The 16,142-nt window shown below is 46.1% G+C and overlaps 1 protein-coding gene across 1 annotated transcript in view; it reads right to left on the reverse strand.

Moving 5' to 3' along the window:
- The window catches only part of CUBN (cubilin), a 231,537-nt gene that overhangs the window by 199,667 nt on the left and 15,728 nt on the right, over positions 1–16,142 (reverse strand). The window contains exons 6-7 of the mRNA XM_053264705.1: positions 13,872–13,975; positions 830–956 (exon numbers count right to left, since the gene is read on the reverse strand). Of these exons, the coding sequence (XP_053120680.1) occupies positions 830–956; positions 13,872–13,975 (231 nt within the window). The remainder of the gene's footprint in view (positions 1–829; positions 957–13,871; positions 13,976–16,142) is intronic.

Genomic DNA, 16,142 nt, shown 5'->3' on the forward strand with positions numbered 1-16,142 from the left:
TTGTAGCCCCCTAATGACACAGCAGGAAAATGACTTGACTAGCAAGCCAGAAGTTGCCACCTCGAATCCCCGCTGGTATGTTTCCCAGACTATGGGAAACACCTATACTGGGGAGCAGTGATATAGGAAGATGCTGAAAGGCATCATCTCATACTGCGTGGGAGGAGGCATTGGTAAACCTCTCCTGTATTTTACCAAAGACAACCACAGGGCTCTGTGGTCTCTAGGAGTTGACACCAACTCGACGGCACACTTTACTCTATCCAGTTGTGAATAGGGAGCCAAGCCATAAAACAATGCTCTGGATAATGCCACAAAAGGAGCGATCCCTGAACTGTTTGCAAAACAAGTTTGGCTATTCAGACTTCCCCAATACACACGATCACAGGATGACCTCAAGGTGCTGGTTTGGCTCATTAATATTTCTGCTGAAATTTATCACGATACAAATGCAGTACAAGTAGTAATGGAAGAGTCATTTGTTTATACAGCACAATATGAGAAATTGTACTAAAACTGTGCCCCTTGAGTCAAATGAAAATAAATATGCGAAATCATAGGTCCCAATCCAGCTAAAGCTAATCATGTCTAAGGCTGCAATCCTATGCACGCTTACCTACAAGTAAGCCTGCCCCATTGTGCTCACTGGGTTACACTTCTGGGTAAGTGCTCTTAGAATTGCACTGCATAACCCATTGAAACCAAGGGTACAAGTCAGTCATTACTAATTCAAGCCCAGTTTCTTTCAATTAGGCCAAATATGCCCCTCCAAAACCTGTGCCAGGCTTGGGCCACAAATCTTACTTGTTCACCACTAAGTCCTGCTTACCTGATTAGGCTGCTCTCTGTTTCCGTCAATACAGAGGCCATGCTCACAGAGAGCAGCAGATCCTCCCTGGCAGTCATCAAATTTTGACACACAGTGGGGTCCATAGGTTTCTGGTGTACAAGTGCAGCTTTTGGAGAAAAGATTGAAATAAACGTGTGATTTGCCTATTCATTTGTCCATAGTCTGTCCTTGATCTGTTCCACATGGGCCAGTTTCATGCACTTATTACGTACAGCTGTTCTTTCATGAACAGCTGTTCATTCAGCTGTTATCCTGTTCAGAGCTGAGTTGGGGTCTCCACCAAGGCAAGGATCCAGGAGTGACACAAACCTTGGACAGCTCCAAGGGCAAATGAGTCAGAACTTTGGCTAGCTCCATGCAAGAACACAGAAGCTGGACATGGCTGCATAAAAGGAATGTTGCTCCAACAGATGCCAGGTTTTATGACAGCTGCCCAGGCAGAGTGAATTAGCCCTGCCCCTTTCCTAGGGAAGGCTCTGATCCTTAAAGGGGCCCTGCATGATTTCTTAAGGATTGGTTCCTGCAATGTTGGGAGGGGGCTCTACTAGGACTGGCAGGTCCTCAAGTGACTCCTCCAATTCAGGGGATGAGGCCTTGGATTTCCCCTGCTAACTGAGCAAAGAGGCGCCTTTTAAAAAGTGGCTATTTTCTTTACTGAACAGGGTGAGAGCAACTATCCAATCCTAGCACAGCATCCCTCCAGTGGCTGTTGTTGGTGTCTCTGATGTTTCTTTTTAGATTGTGAGCCCTTTGGGGACAGAGATCCATCTTCCCCCCCCCCCACATTTCTCTATGTAAACCACTTTGGGAACTTTTGTTGAAAAGAAGTATATAAATATTCATAGCAATAGCAATAGCACTTACATTTATATACCGCTTTATAGCCGGAGCTCTCTAAGCGGTTTACAATGATTTAGCATATTGCCCCCAACATTCTGGGTATATAGTAGTAGTAGTTGGATCATGATGGAGATGCTGGCTCATGTTCCCCTGGTTCTTGTGGTATGGAGGGTCCAGGGGTGTAACTAGCAGATCATTCAAAGAACCCAGGTCCCCAGCTCCACCCCTCCCTATTTTCTTCATTATCTCTCTCACTCCAAGGGGCCACCAGGGAAAGGGCTGAACAAGGGCCCCCTCTCCCCTAGCTACACCCTTGAGATGGTCTCAGCAGTATAGTGTCACCTGAGATACAGATCATAGAGTCTTCCCACCCTCCGTCATCCCCTGATTTGTTTGCTTTATCCCCCAGTTGGGAGGAATTCTGGATCTGAGGTAATTACACCTGTGTTCTAAAGGGTTCAGAGCAGGCAACCACCTTTATAACCCAAATCCACCCTGTTGAACAGACTCAAACCCTTGGTTTTATTTTTTTACTCCTCTCTCCCCCTTATTTCCCAACATTCTTTTTTTAAAGCTGACATTCACAGATACATGACTGTCCTGGGAGATACTCATCCCTACTTCTGAGTTCTCTTTGGACCAATTCTTACAATCTTTAATTATGTGGCCAGCTGCTAATAGGGATGTGCACGGTCCGGAGAAGTCCGGACCGGCACCGAAGGGGGGCCTTGTTTTTAGGGCGGGGAGGGCTTGCTTAGCCCTCCCGCCTCCTTGCCCCCGCCAGCGCCCGTATTGTACTGTATAGGGGCGCTGGAAACCAGCCGCCCCCCCCCGCCGCCGTGGCGAAATAACCTCTAAAACCATCCAGCCCTCCCTCCTTCCCAGCTAGCTGCCCGCCCACCCACCCACCCACCCACCCAGTCGCTCACCCAGTCGCTGGATAAAAAGCGAGAGGAGCTCCGGCACAGAGCTCCTCTCGCTTGGAAGGCCTCCAGCAGAATGGTGGCTTGCGCGCGCACGCATGTGCGCGCCGCAAACCACGCCGTTCTCCGGAGGCCCGGTCTACCCGGCGGGAAAGGGCCGGGTAGACCGGGCCTCCGATCGCTGGGTAGACCGGGCCTCCGATCGCCTAGCTGGGAGGGAGGGAGGGCTGGATGGTTTTAGAGGTTATTTCGCCACGGCGGCGGCGGGGGGGGGGCGGCTGGTTTCCAGCGCCCCTATACAGTACAATACGGGCGCTGGCGGGGGCAAGGAGGCGGGAGGGCTAAGCAAGCCCTCCCCGCCCTTAAAGACATACCCCCCACCCGGACCCGAACCAGGCAGGGCCGGACCGGTCCGGCAGTTCGGCCATTCTTTGGAATGGCTGCCGGACCGGTTCGGACACACCACTAGCTGCTAATCTGGAACCTGAGCTTATTTGGTGCTGGCAGTACCATGAACTAGCTGGTGCTCATAATGGAGTGCTTGGATGACTGCTTTGCCATTTTAGAGTTCCTAAAGTGTGTCTGTCACTTTAAAAAGAGAGTTCTCAGGCAGGAAGAGGACATTGTATGGAAATGATGCACTCCGTTCAGTATCAAACCTGTCACAATCCATCCTAAATCCTATTTATAAATATAAACATATTTGGTGTGCCCTCTGGACAGAGGAGCAATTGGTTAGCATGGGAGTTGGGCAAATTAAACTTTAGCAGAAGTTTTCAGAATGGTCATCTAGACAGCAGATGAATTGGTTTAAATATCAGGGAAGTGATGTGCCAAGGGAAACTGGAACAAATTGTTCAGCCAAATGTGGACCCTTTTATAGATGAAAATTTTTCTCTAGTTATGACTAGGGACGTGTGAAATGAGTCAGGTACAAAATGATTTGTGCCTGAATCTGGATTATTTGGGTGATTTGTAGACAAAACAAATAACCGCTAGCCTCAATTGCCCAGATTCGGGTACAAAACAAATCACCCCAGATTCAGACTCAAAAAAATTCAGAGATTTGGACCTCCATTTTGTGGCCAAAGTGGGTTGGGTAGTAGTGCCCAATGGGTGGAAGCTACCAACCAAATTTCAAAGAAATTGGGCAAAGGGGTGATTTTTAAAGAATTTTTGAAGGTGGCACATCTTTAAGCTTTTCCCCATAGGGAATAACGGGGATTTCAGCAACCTTATAACTCCATGTGGGGGGCACCAGGGTGGCCCAGAGTGGGTTGTAGTGGGTGGAATTGCCCAATGAGTGCAAGGAAGCTACCACCCAGATTTCAAAGGAATTGGGCAAAGGGGTAATTTTAAAAGAATGTTTGAAGTTGGCATGTCTTTGGGGCAGAAAAGGCGTTTTGGGGACAGAAGAGTTGGTCAGGTGGTAGTGCCCCAATGGGTGCCTGCTACCACCCAGATTTCAAAGAAATTGGTGAAAGGGGTGTTTGTGTGTCTTTAAGCTCTTCCCCTATAGGGAATAATGCAGATTTCATCAGCCCCATAACTCTACTTGGGGGGCACCAAGGTGGCCCAGAGCAGGGTGTGGTGTAGTGCACATAGGGTGCCAACCACCCCGCAAACGACAATCCCATGGAGCACTGGGTTTTGTTGTCTCTGAGGTGTTCTTCTGCAAGTAGATTCTCTGGTAGGAAATGAGAGTGGATTCAATGACCAACTTCAAAAATCATTTAAAAATCACCCCTTTGCCCAATTTCTTTTAAATCTGGGTGATAGCTTCCACCTATTGGGCACTACCACTCACCCCACTCTTTTGCCTGCAGGACATCTTTTTTTGCCCCGAATTGATTTGGATTCAGATTCGGAAAATTCAGATACAAATCGAATCTGGGGTAATTCGGAGGGGGCAGATTCAGACCCAAAACAAATCAGGGGTGATTCGATTTAGGTACAAATTGAAATGAAAAAATTGATTCGTGCACATCCCTAGTTGTGACAGCTGGTTAACTCAACTGTTAACTGGTCTCGCATCATGGCTAAGAGCCTTAGCTACAGGATGGGGCTGTAGCTCAGTGGTAGAGCATCTGCTTTGCATGCAGAAGGTTCCAGATTCAGTCCCTGGCATCTTCAGGCAGGACTGGGAAAGACTCCTACCTGACATCTCGGAGAAGCCACTGTCAGTTAGTACAATACTGAACTAGTTGACTTGGTGCAAGTCAACTTGGCATGTGCCTACAGTACATTCCTGTACCGTGAACTCACTAGGTGGATTGAGGCAAGCCATTCCCTCTGTACCTCTAAAGGAATATGGGGATAATAATATCCACTCACTTTACAGCAGGAGTTCTCAAACTTGGGTCCCCTTTCCCACAACATCTGGGGATCCAGATTTGAGAACCTCTGCCTTACAGGATTATTGGGAGGATTATAGCAAGATAATCCACATGAAATACTCAAAGAAATACAAATATTTCTTTGGTGAAATAACACCCCAAAGCGCTATACAAAGGCTAAGTATTATTATTCACTGGGACTCAGAGCTTGTCTTATTTCCAATAATCTGGAATCATTTCTATTTGAGAAACTACAACCTCCTCCTTTCATAGAGACACAGGGCTAGTTTGCAGGTTTCTTAAATTTTTCCTTGCAGTATCTTTAGAGGACTTGTGTTTAGCCCAGAACAAAGAGTTTGGCCAGACGCTCCTTTCCAATCAGCTCAAGGTAATTAAGATTACATTGTTAGATATGGGTTTATGCCTAATTCAGATGCTGTATGGTTAAATATTAACCATCAGGCCTACTGCTTATCCTTTCTCTTGTTCAAATGAGGTACCATGGGATTAGATGTACAGCAGAAATATACAAGCACAGGAGCAATTCTAGCACGCAGGGTACTGGAATCGCCCTGTAGAGATGCCATTCTGGGCTGGACCAGCACATTAACCTGGTTCTTTGTAATAATACTCCATTTTTGTACAGCACTTCCGAGTGTTCGAAGCACTTTGCATATGTATCATCTTGTTGTAGTCTAAAACAACTGTCTAAGGCAGGCAGGACCAGTCCCAGGGCTTTTAGCACCCTAGGAGAAGTTTGATTTTGGTGCCCCTCCGGTCAAGAAGTACAGTGCCCTGGGCTTCACTTGAGCCACACAAGCTGCTCATTCACAAGGTCGAATGACCAACCTGTGTGGATGACCAGCAAATGACTATGTGGTGAGCACCCTGGCAAGCCAGCCTGCCCACAACAACCAGCTCCCACTGGCTTGGAGAGAACCCCTGGTCTATTATGGGGGCAAAGCTTTAACACTTCTGAGATTAAAAGGTGCTGCTGCTAATTTGGTAATCCAGTCTGAGAAAATTGCTTTTTGGAAATAAATGCTTGTGGAACTAGCTGAGGTGCAAAGAGTGGAGAAGATGGTGTATTTAGGGGTGCAGAATCTGCAGGGGAGCAGGGTGCAGTAAAGTAGGACCTTGTTATTCACAGATCCGGCATCCGCAGTTTCACGTATCCGCAGTTAGATCATTGGCACCAGACTTTGGTTTACGTGGGGGGGGAAATGGCTTTAAAAGGGTTAAATCCACATATCTGTGGATCAGAGATGGCCAGAAATGACCCCTGAGGTCATTTCCAGCCGTCATTTTGTGTTCAGGAGCCATTTGGTGGCTCCTTTTCAAAGAAGATCTGGCCACAGTTACCCACACCTTAGTCACGTCACAGCTGGATTACTGTAATGTGCTCTACATGGGGCTGCCCTTGAGGTATATTCAGGAACTGCACCTAGTGCAAAATGTGGCAGATATGATTTTATCTGAAGCTGCCCACAGGGATCACATCACACCCATTTTGAAAGAGCGACACTGGGTCCAATTCAAGGTGCTGGTTTTGACCTTTAAAGCCCTTAACGGTTTGGGCCCTGGATGCCTGAGGGATCGCCTGCTCCCAAGGGTTGTTGCCCGCTTGATGGGGCCATCTGTGGGGGCTTTGCTCCGTGTGCTGACAACAAGAGAGGCTTGGCTGTCGTGTATGAAGAACAGGGCCTTCTCTGTTGCTGCCCCCAGACTCTGGAATGCTATTCGCTCCTCTCTCTCCATCACAGTTTTTAGAAAGTGTGTGAAATTTTGGCTTTTTACCCAGGATTTTATATGATTGTCTTTACTGCTGCTGCTTTGTATTTTGTATGGTTATATTGTGCTTCTATTTTAACTCATTTTAGTCTGACCTGTTTTTATATTCTAGCTTAATATTTTAATTGTGCTATTTTTATAGTCTTGTTTTAATTTTTCTGCGTGAACCACCTTGAGATTATTTTAATGAAAGGTGGTATATAAATTTAACAATAAAATATAAATAAAAAAATATATTTGTAAAAACCGATTTCTCTCTCTCCAAAAAAATGGCAGATTTAAGTGTCTTGGGGAGCATTGCTGTACTGCTGGGGACCCCCAAAGCACAGCAGGGCACTTTATTTTGAGGAGTTTTGTGTGTGTGTGTGTGTGTGTGTGGGTTTTGCCTGTTTTTAGCAATTTTCCATGCACTTCAGAACCTATCTCCCACGATCCCATTGACTGATTGCTCTATATTCATGGTTTTGGTATCTGCAACAGTAGCTCAGAATGGAACCCCCACAAATACTGAGATCCTCCTGTATTACATTCTTACACCAGCGGCTGATCTGGCCATTGTTACCCATGCCTTAGTCATGTCACAGCTGGATTACTGTAACATGATCTACATGGAGCTGCCCTTGAAGAATATTTGGAAACTGCGGCTAGTGCATAATGTGGCAGCTGGGATTTTATCTGGAGCTGCCTGCTGGGATCATATTACAACATTTTGAAAGAGCTACATTGGCTGCCAATTTGTTTCTGGGTCCAATTCAAGGTGCTGGGTTTGGCCTTTAAAGCCCTTAATCATTTGCCCTGGATGCCTAAGGGACCACTTGCTCCCAAGGGTTTCTGCCACTTGACAAAATTATCAGACGGGGCTCTGCTCCGCATGATGACAATGAAGGAGGCCCGGCTGTCATGAATGTGGGACAGGGCCTTCTCAGTGATTGCCCCCAGACTTTGGAATGCTGTCTGCTCCGGGGTCTCCATCACAGTTTTTAGAAAGCAAGTGAAATCTTGGCTTTTTACCCAAGCTCCTATATGAATGGTGTTTTGTTGCTGTTGTTCTGTATTTTATGGTCATGTTGTGTATGTTTTTTAAATTTTTAATCAGATTTGTATTTTTATATTCCATTTTAATGTTTTTATTGTATAACTGTTTTATAGTCTTATATTGTTTCAAATGTTTTGTAAACCACTTTGAGTTTGTTTTAAAGAAAGGCAGTGTAAAAATTTAATGATAAACAAATGTCAGGGGTGCAATACAAGAGACCTTCTGCATGATCCTCACCACACATTAAGGTCATCTAAGGAGGTCTGTCTCCAGTTGCCACCGGTTCGTCTGGTGGCGACTCAGAGGCAGGCCTTCTCTGTAGCTGCTCCTGGGCTGTTAAATGCACTCCCGGCAGAAATCCATAATCTGAGTTCATTACTGGCGTTCAGGAAAGCCCTTAAGACTTATCTGTTTGGCCTGGCCTTTCAGGGTTTTAAACTGTTTTTAAACCGTAAAGGTTTGGCCGGGTTTTCCAGGGTTTTACAAACTGTTTTAATTGTTTTAATAATGGTTTTATGTTCTTTTTACAGTTTTTTATTTTAATCGTTAATTGATTTTAGTTTTATTTTAAGTGCCCTGAGCCATTTTTGGAAGGGTGGTATAGAAATAAAATAAAATAAAATAATTAATAATAAATTAATAATAAATAATAAATAAAATAAATAAGGAGAGAAAGAACAATTGACAGTGCTATATTCTGGCTTATATGCACCCCAAGAATTGGTGCCCCAGACACAACCACCTGGGTCTACCTAGTGGACAGGCTGTATTAAAACATTAGTGCACGGATTCTCATACTTGGGTTCCCAAATGATGTTGGACTATGACTCCCATCCGCCCCAGCCATAATGGCCTTTAGCCATGTCAGGGAACCCCAACTTGAGAATCCCTGTTTTGACAAATGGAAAACCAGATACAGCGTATATACAAAATACTAGACAATTTTTGCTTTAACTGTACATTAACAGAGTCCTGTTTTGCCAGTATCCAGAATGCTGGATTATTAACTTTTCTGTGTGCTCCATGTTCCTTTAGCTGGTTGACTTGATAAATTGAATGCAAGTTCACTTGGGTTACCGAGCCCTGCCTCCAGTGAAGTGGTACTGATTAACTCACATTTCAAAGCGGTAATGCTTGACTTATTCCCACTGTAATAAAAAGAATGGCATGTCTTTTAGCAGACAGTTGATTTCAGACAGTGGAACTTTCTACTTGGTAAGAGTGCTTAGGATCAGAGTGTTAGTCTCTGTAAGCATAAACCATCTCCCCGCCTCCTTCCTCTCGTTTTTCAATTTCAGACAGATTAAACCAAGCAAAATTACTCAGTTCAAAAAAAGGACATTCAGCTGGAATTTCAAAAAGTGACCACAAGGTTCAGACTGCTAGTCAAGTGGATTTCAGATCTTCATGTCCCGCCCTGATAGAACCCTTTGAAGAGGAATAAAATGCGATTGAATTTTATCTATTCTAGTCAAATATTTATTGCTGCTTCCAAGCTGGCAGATCGAAGCTTTTGTTAGCAGGAGATACAACCCTAGACGGTCCACAGCACTCTCCGCGGGGCAATAAATGAATGAATGATTTGCTGGCAGCAGTTTGTCTATTTTTCATCATTCCTTTTTTAAAACACACAAAATGAAACCTGACCCTCTTGCTGTGATTATTCCAGTTCAGAAGCAAGGACAAGGTTTCCTCAACTAGGATGCTGAATTATTCTTTAGGACTGATCACTTCCCATTACACTTTTCAGCGTACAAAGAAGTAGCATGCAGTTATTTGGTTCTCTGATTCATCGCTGCAGCCCATAGGAAGGAGCTGCCTTACATGGAATCAGCTTGTTGGTTCATCTAGCCCAGTATTAGCAGGAACTCTCCATGTTCTTTCCTAGCCCTTTTACTCTTTATCTCTAGAGCTCAAGGATTGGACCTTCCTGTTCTCCCACTGACCTATGGCCCTGCCCTAAAGTTCATGTCACAACAGACTGTCATTCTTTGAGGTGCCACAAAACTCTTCATAGTTTTTGCTACAATAGAATAAGATGGCTACTATTCTGAGATCTTTCAGCCACCACTCGTCCTAAAAGAGAATTTACATTTGTTTTTCTCTCCTATCTTCCTACATTTAATAGCTTTGAAGGATTGCCTATGAACATTTCCTGTGAGTCTCTCATTTGAAATATCAGTATGGAGATTTAAAAAAACATGGCTTGCAGGAGCCGATCAGATCAGAAGTTCCATCTAGTCCTTCCAACAGCAATCACAGATGCCCTGGGAAGTTAGCAACCAGGGCATGAAAGTCATGGCCATGCTTTTTGTTTGCCCCCAGCATTTGTAAGGAGAAGCATATTGCCTCTGAATTCTATTTGCCTATCATGAATAAGAGCTGTTGCTAGATGGAGATGATGGGGCCTGTAGTCCCAGAATCAGCTTTATATTTTAAAAGTCATCTAGGACAAGTAATTTCACACATCTTAGGGTAGGGAGTTCTAAAAGTTAATGATACATTGCATAGAGCAGAGGTTTCCAACAAGACAGGCTCTGTTTTGAAAAAGCACAACATCCTGGAAAATACTGAGAGCCAAACCACACTTTTGTTAATTGTATTATTAACCCCAAAAGGCTTCTTTTTTCATGGAGCATTTCCAGATTTCCATTTCCATTTCCCTTTTGGCTCCAATGGAGGGTGTGCATTTGCACATTGGCCGGATTCACACCGGAGTCCATGAGAGATATTGGGGAGCACTTCATACACGATTCAGGTTTTCATTGCCCAATTTATGTTTTGGATTTTAAAAATCCACTTTTTGCATTGGTTTTTTTTTTGGCGGGGGGCAAATTCAAACTCGCAGTAACCACAGTAAAGCCTGCTGTCTGGGAAAGCTCACGCTTAAGTAGAGTTGCAGGGAAGAGAAGCAATCATGGTGTGGGGACAGGAGGGATTTAACTCTTGGCCTCAACATGATCCTGATCCAAATAGGGACCAGGTGGCTATTATTTTTCCAGGGCAGGGAGGAAGCTTCCACTGGTACCAACATGAGCTAGTTTCCTTCCTGGGGAAAACAGCAAACTCAGAGGTCCCCCAATTTGAATCTAGACCATGGAATGGGCAAAGGATAGAAATATAGGAAGCTGCCTTATATTAAATCAGATCCAGGCGTGGAACCAGCCAAGTGGCGGCCTGGGTCCAGTCCCGCCTGGCAGCCCCTCTGATGATGTCCCGTGCACATGACATCACATGCATGGGGTGTGCCCCAATCGAACCCCACCGCCCGGGCTCCTGGGAGCCCTGAGTGAGTGCTTGTCGATCCTTTATAGGCAGCGTTTGTTGCCTGAAAGCATCTATTCCCCTTTCTCTCCCTCCAGAGAGGGAGAATGGACACTTCCAGGCAGCAACATGGAAGCACTTGCTCGGGCTCTTCGGAGCTCAAAGCCACACCCCTTCTGCGTGTGACATAACGCACAAAGGGTGCATGGCCTCAAGCTCCAAAGAGCCTGAGTGAGCGCTTCCGTGTCATTTCAGGTAGCGCTTGTTGCCTAGAAGCAACCATTCTCCATTTCTCTCTTTCTTTGGAGGAAGGGTTTTTTTTAAAAAACTTACTCCCTCTGGTGGTGTTCTCCGAGACAGTGGCGGGGAGGTCTGCAGAGGTTCCCCCTCCCCCCACCAGTCTCCCTTTGGTCTAAAACCAGCCCATTTGTCCTTTCTTGGGCCCATTCGGGCCTTTCCCCTCGGTGTGGCGGCCATTTTGGAGGCTGCTGCACCTGCACAATGGGCCTCTGTGTGGCCTGGGTCATGCTAGGCCATGCAGAGGCCCATTGTGCAGGCATGGCAGTCTCCAAAATGGCCACCGCACTAGGGTGGGGAAGGCCCCAATGGGCCAAAAAATGGCCAAATGGGCCAGTTTTGGACCACGGGGAGACTGTGGGGGGATGTCCATGGACAACCCCCTGCCAACACTTCAGAAAACACCCCTGGAGGAGGTGTTTTATTTTACAAAAATAATTTTTAAAAAAATATTTGCAGACACACACATCCCGGACCAGAGCAGGGGGTTTCGAGGGGATGCTGGACCAAACCAGCCCAGTCTGTTTTGGACTCGAACCGAACTGGATCAGCCAGTTCCAGGCACACCTCTAGCTAGCAGTGGCTCTCCAAGCCTTAAGGCAGCCCTATCTGGATATGCCAAGGATTGAACCTGGGACCTTCTGCATGCAAAGATGGTGATCTACCACTGAGCTACAGTCTGCAATCCCCCTGCCCATGCCACAGTCCCAAACTGGATCGTGCAACTGATGGTTCCCATTTAAAGGAAGAAAAAGCAAACACATCAGGGCCAACAACCCAATTAATGTAGCATCTTGTTTGGCCCTCAGAGGTACTGAGGGAAATTGCCACGGTATTATATTGCAGCTGAGAATAATTCAAGTTGCTTTGAACTAATTTGTATAACAGCTTGCATGCAATGACAAAGCATGCAATACCAGAAGAATGCCAAATAAATATTTGCAGAGGACAGGGTTTTTAAAATTATTGTTCCAACGCCATAAAAACAAATGCTTTGCAAAGAATTCTGGCATATGATCCCATCACACTGGGAGAGCTTTGTCAGGAAGTTACGTTTTTACCAGCTAGCCACTTCTTAATAAAACAAGCAGGACTTTCAGTCAAGACCTCACTCTCTGAGCAAGAAGAGCTGTCTGAAGAGGAACTTGGAATCCCAGGCCTAAACCACTGCTCTGTGGTTTGTCCATAGCAGGGAACTCTGGTTCAGAAACAGGATGTAAGACTAGAGTGGAATCCTAGTTTCACATGAGGTGGGCCGCTGACCCATCTAGCTCCATACTGTCTACACCAGTGTTTCTCAACCACCGGCCTGTGGACTGGTGCCGGTCCACAAGGTGTTGGGTTCGTGAGGCATCACTAATAAAAATCACACACACACACCCCAAAAATTGGGGGCTGGCGGGGGCCACCAGGAGCTCTCCGGAGCTCATTTCCAGACAGCCCTCGCTGCTGGATAACATTGATTTCACTTCCTCGAAATGAACATTATCCAACAGAGAGGGCTGCCTGGAAATGAGCTCTGGACCAGGAGCGTAGCTAGCCCGCCGGCGGCCCGTGTGCGGCCGCCCCGATAGCCCTGCCCCCTGCATCTGATGTCAGACGCAGGGGATAGCCACACCCCCGCATCTGACGTCAGACGCCGGGGGGGCGTGGTCTGGCTCCCGAACGGAGCCTTGGGCCTTTGCAGGGAAGAGCCGCTCCTGGCTGGCGCTGCAAATGCAGCGCCAGCCTTTGTTTAGCTCTCAAAGGGGCCACGCAGCCCCCACTCGGGAGCTAAACTTCCGCCCCCGCGTCTGATGTCAGACGTGGGGGGCGTGTCAGGGCCGCTAATGGCGGCTCCTGATTGGGGACGGCTCGGGTTCTTTGAACCCGTTTGCCCAATTATAGCTACGCCCCTGCTCTGGACAGCTGCCCGAAATTGGTTTTTTTTGGGGGGTGCCTGGGGGTGGGAGCAAGGGGGATGACCCCTTTACTAACTGCTGGTCCAGGAAACTGCACATGAATAATGTACTGGTCATCCATGACTCCAAAAACATTGAGAAACACTGGTCTACACTGACTGGCTGTGGCTCTCCAAGGTTTCAGGCAGGATTCTCTTCCAGCCCTACCTGGAGATTCCAGGGACTGAACCCAGGACTTTTTGCATGCAAAGCGGATGCTCAGCCACTGAACAACAGCCCCGTCCCTAGTTAGTGTGAGAATTCCTAATTCTCACACTAAGAACTGCAACAAAGCATCTCCAAAAGGCAACAAGAGGTAAAGTGATTTACAAGGGACAGGTACCAGAAACTAGGGGGTTGCCCTGTTAACATGGAGTGCTAGAGAGTATGAAAGATGGTCCAGATCTCAACATCTCAGAAGCTTTCACTAGTGCTCCAGCCAGAGCTCTGGATGCTCTTCTCTTCTCTTGCCACGTAGTGCAGAGCAGAGGCTCAAGCCACACATGTAAAATGCTATCATGCACATTTTTCCCTTTATTATAGCAACATGTCAGTAGTCCTCAGTAACACTTCATCAAAAGACAGCTGAGTTACCTGTAACTTCCAGGGGTATTTACACATGTAGCTCCATTCTGGCAGCCTAGGGGTGTCCCTGCATAAATCTGGCATTCATTAACATCGACAGAACAGAATGGTCCCTGGGAAGAGAGAGGAAAATGGCTCATTTCCCAAGCAAAACAGGAACACAATGGGGTCTGCAGATATAGAATTTCAAAAGACATGCAGCATGTGGTTTGCTTGCAGCAAAGCTTCTCTTAGTAAACACAAGAACAAAACCTAGTTGTTGAACCACCCCGCCTTATCCTCACAGATGGAGATATCAAATGCTTCCACTTAATGTCAAGCACAGAGCCATTATAGGGGAAGCATGGTCCTCCTGTGGGAGTGAGATCATGAACCATTAGCCCTCAGGCTACTGACACTTGATATGCAAAGAAACACGTTCTGATAAAGTGCTATATGACTCTGTATACAGGGGTCCTTTGTGTGCTGTTTTAACCATTATGTTTACTACTATTACAAGTAATAAAAATAAAAGTAACCCACCTGGGGAGGAAGTTTGCATACCTTCCAACCCCTAGGCAATACTATCCAGCTTACCATCTATTGAGTTTTTACACAGTGCACTAATCAACACTAATCTCCAGCTTTGCTGGGATAAATATCCCCACATTTCTTTTTACTCCTGCTCTCTGCCTTGCAAGGGACCAATGTATTCTGCTGTATGCTGGAGATACATCCTTTTTTTAAAAAGCTTTTTTAATGGAGGGGGGGAGCCGTTTTTGTTTCTTTGCTCCAGCTGCACTTGGTGCAACACTGGTCTTGTGGTAGCAAGCATGAAAGGTCCCCTTTGCTAAGCAGGGTCTACCCTGGTTTGCATTTGAATGGGAAACTACATGGAAACTTTTGTTGAAAATCGGTATATAAATATTCATTGTATTCATATATGTGAGCACTGAAAGAGATTCCCCTTAGAGGGTGGGGCTGTTCTGGAAAGAGCACCTGCGTGCTTGCATGCAGAAGGTCCCAAGTTCCCTCCCTGGCATCTTCAAGATAGGACTGAGAGAGACTCCTGCCTATAATCTTGGAGAAGCCACTGCCGGTCTGTGTAGACAAATCTGAGCTAGGTCTGACTCAGTATATTGCAGCTTCCTTTGTTCTTATCACAGAAATCTACCTCGCACATAGCAGAGGTTAACTAAGTTAAGTTTGCATAACACCTCCTGTTCTCAAATGCTTGACTACCAAGCAGAAGGTTGCTGGTTAGAATCCCTGCTGGTACTATATCGGACAGCAGCAATATAGGAAGATGCTGAAAAACATAATCTCATACTACACGGAGGCGGCAATGGTAAACCCCCTCCTGTATTCTACTAAAGAAAACCACAGGGCTCTGTGGGTACTAGGAGTCGAAATCGACTTGACAGCACACTTTACCTTACTGCATTTTAATGTTCTAGCAAACCACAGACCTTGGGGCTTTTACCTCATGCCCAACTTTTGTCTCTTCCTTGTCATGGGGGTTTCAGGGTGGATGGGTTGGAGGCGGGAGGGGGAGAGGGAGAGGGAACACTCCCCCCTGGACTGAACCACTCCCATTGAATTCAATAGGGCTTACTCCCAGGTAAGTGGGTATAGGATTGCAGGCTTCGTCCCCCACCCTGGGAAAAGTCCTGCAGAAGCCCATGTTCCCTGTCTTGCTCTCTTGCTATGTGGCTTAATATTCAATCTGAAGAAGAGTCCTGGAAATTTGAAATGCTTTCCCTGCACAGACTAAACTGTTGTTTTGGGACCCTGCCAATAAAAGACACCAGTTGACACAACAAAGCTCTGCATCCTCAAGAAAAGGGTGCTGCTGTGAAACATCCCAAAGTTGTGCTCTTCTGCTCTTGTGCAAATGATTGATTGGTTGGTTAGTTGGTTGGTTGGTTGGTTGGTTGGTTGGTTGATTGATTGATTAAGTGCCATCAAGTCACTGTTGACTCTTAGCGACCATATAGATAGATTCTCTTCAGGATGATCTGTCTTCAACTTGGCCTTTAAGGTCTCTCAGTGATGCATTCATTGCTGTCGTAATCAAGTCCATCCACCTGCTGCTGGTCATCCTCTTCTTCTCTTTCCTTCAACTTTCCCCAGCATTATGGACTTCTCAAGGGAGATGAGTCTTTGCATAACGTGTCCAAAGTATTATGGTTTGAGCCTGGTTCTTTGTGCCTCGAGTGAAAATTCTGGATTGATTTGTCCTATGATCCATTTATTTGTTTTCCTGGCTGTCCATGGTAGAGTGGTGCAATAGCTCAGCAT

Source organism: Hemicordylus capensis, chromosome 6, assembly GCF_027244095.1.
Source record: "Hemicordylus capensis ecotype Gifberg chromosome 6, rHemCap1.1.pri, whole genome shotgun sequence".
Taxonomy (NCBI): domain Eukaryota; kingdom Metazoa; phylum Chordata; class Lepidosauria; order Squamata; family Cordylidae; genus Hemicordylus; species Hemicordylus capensis.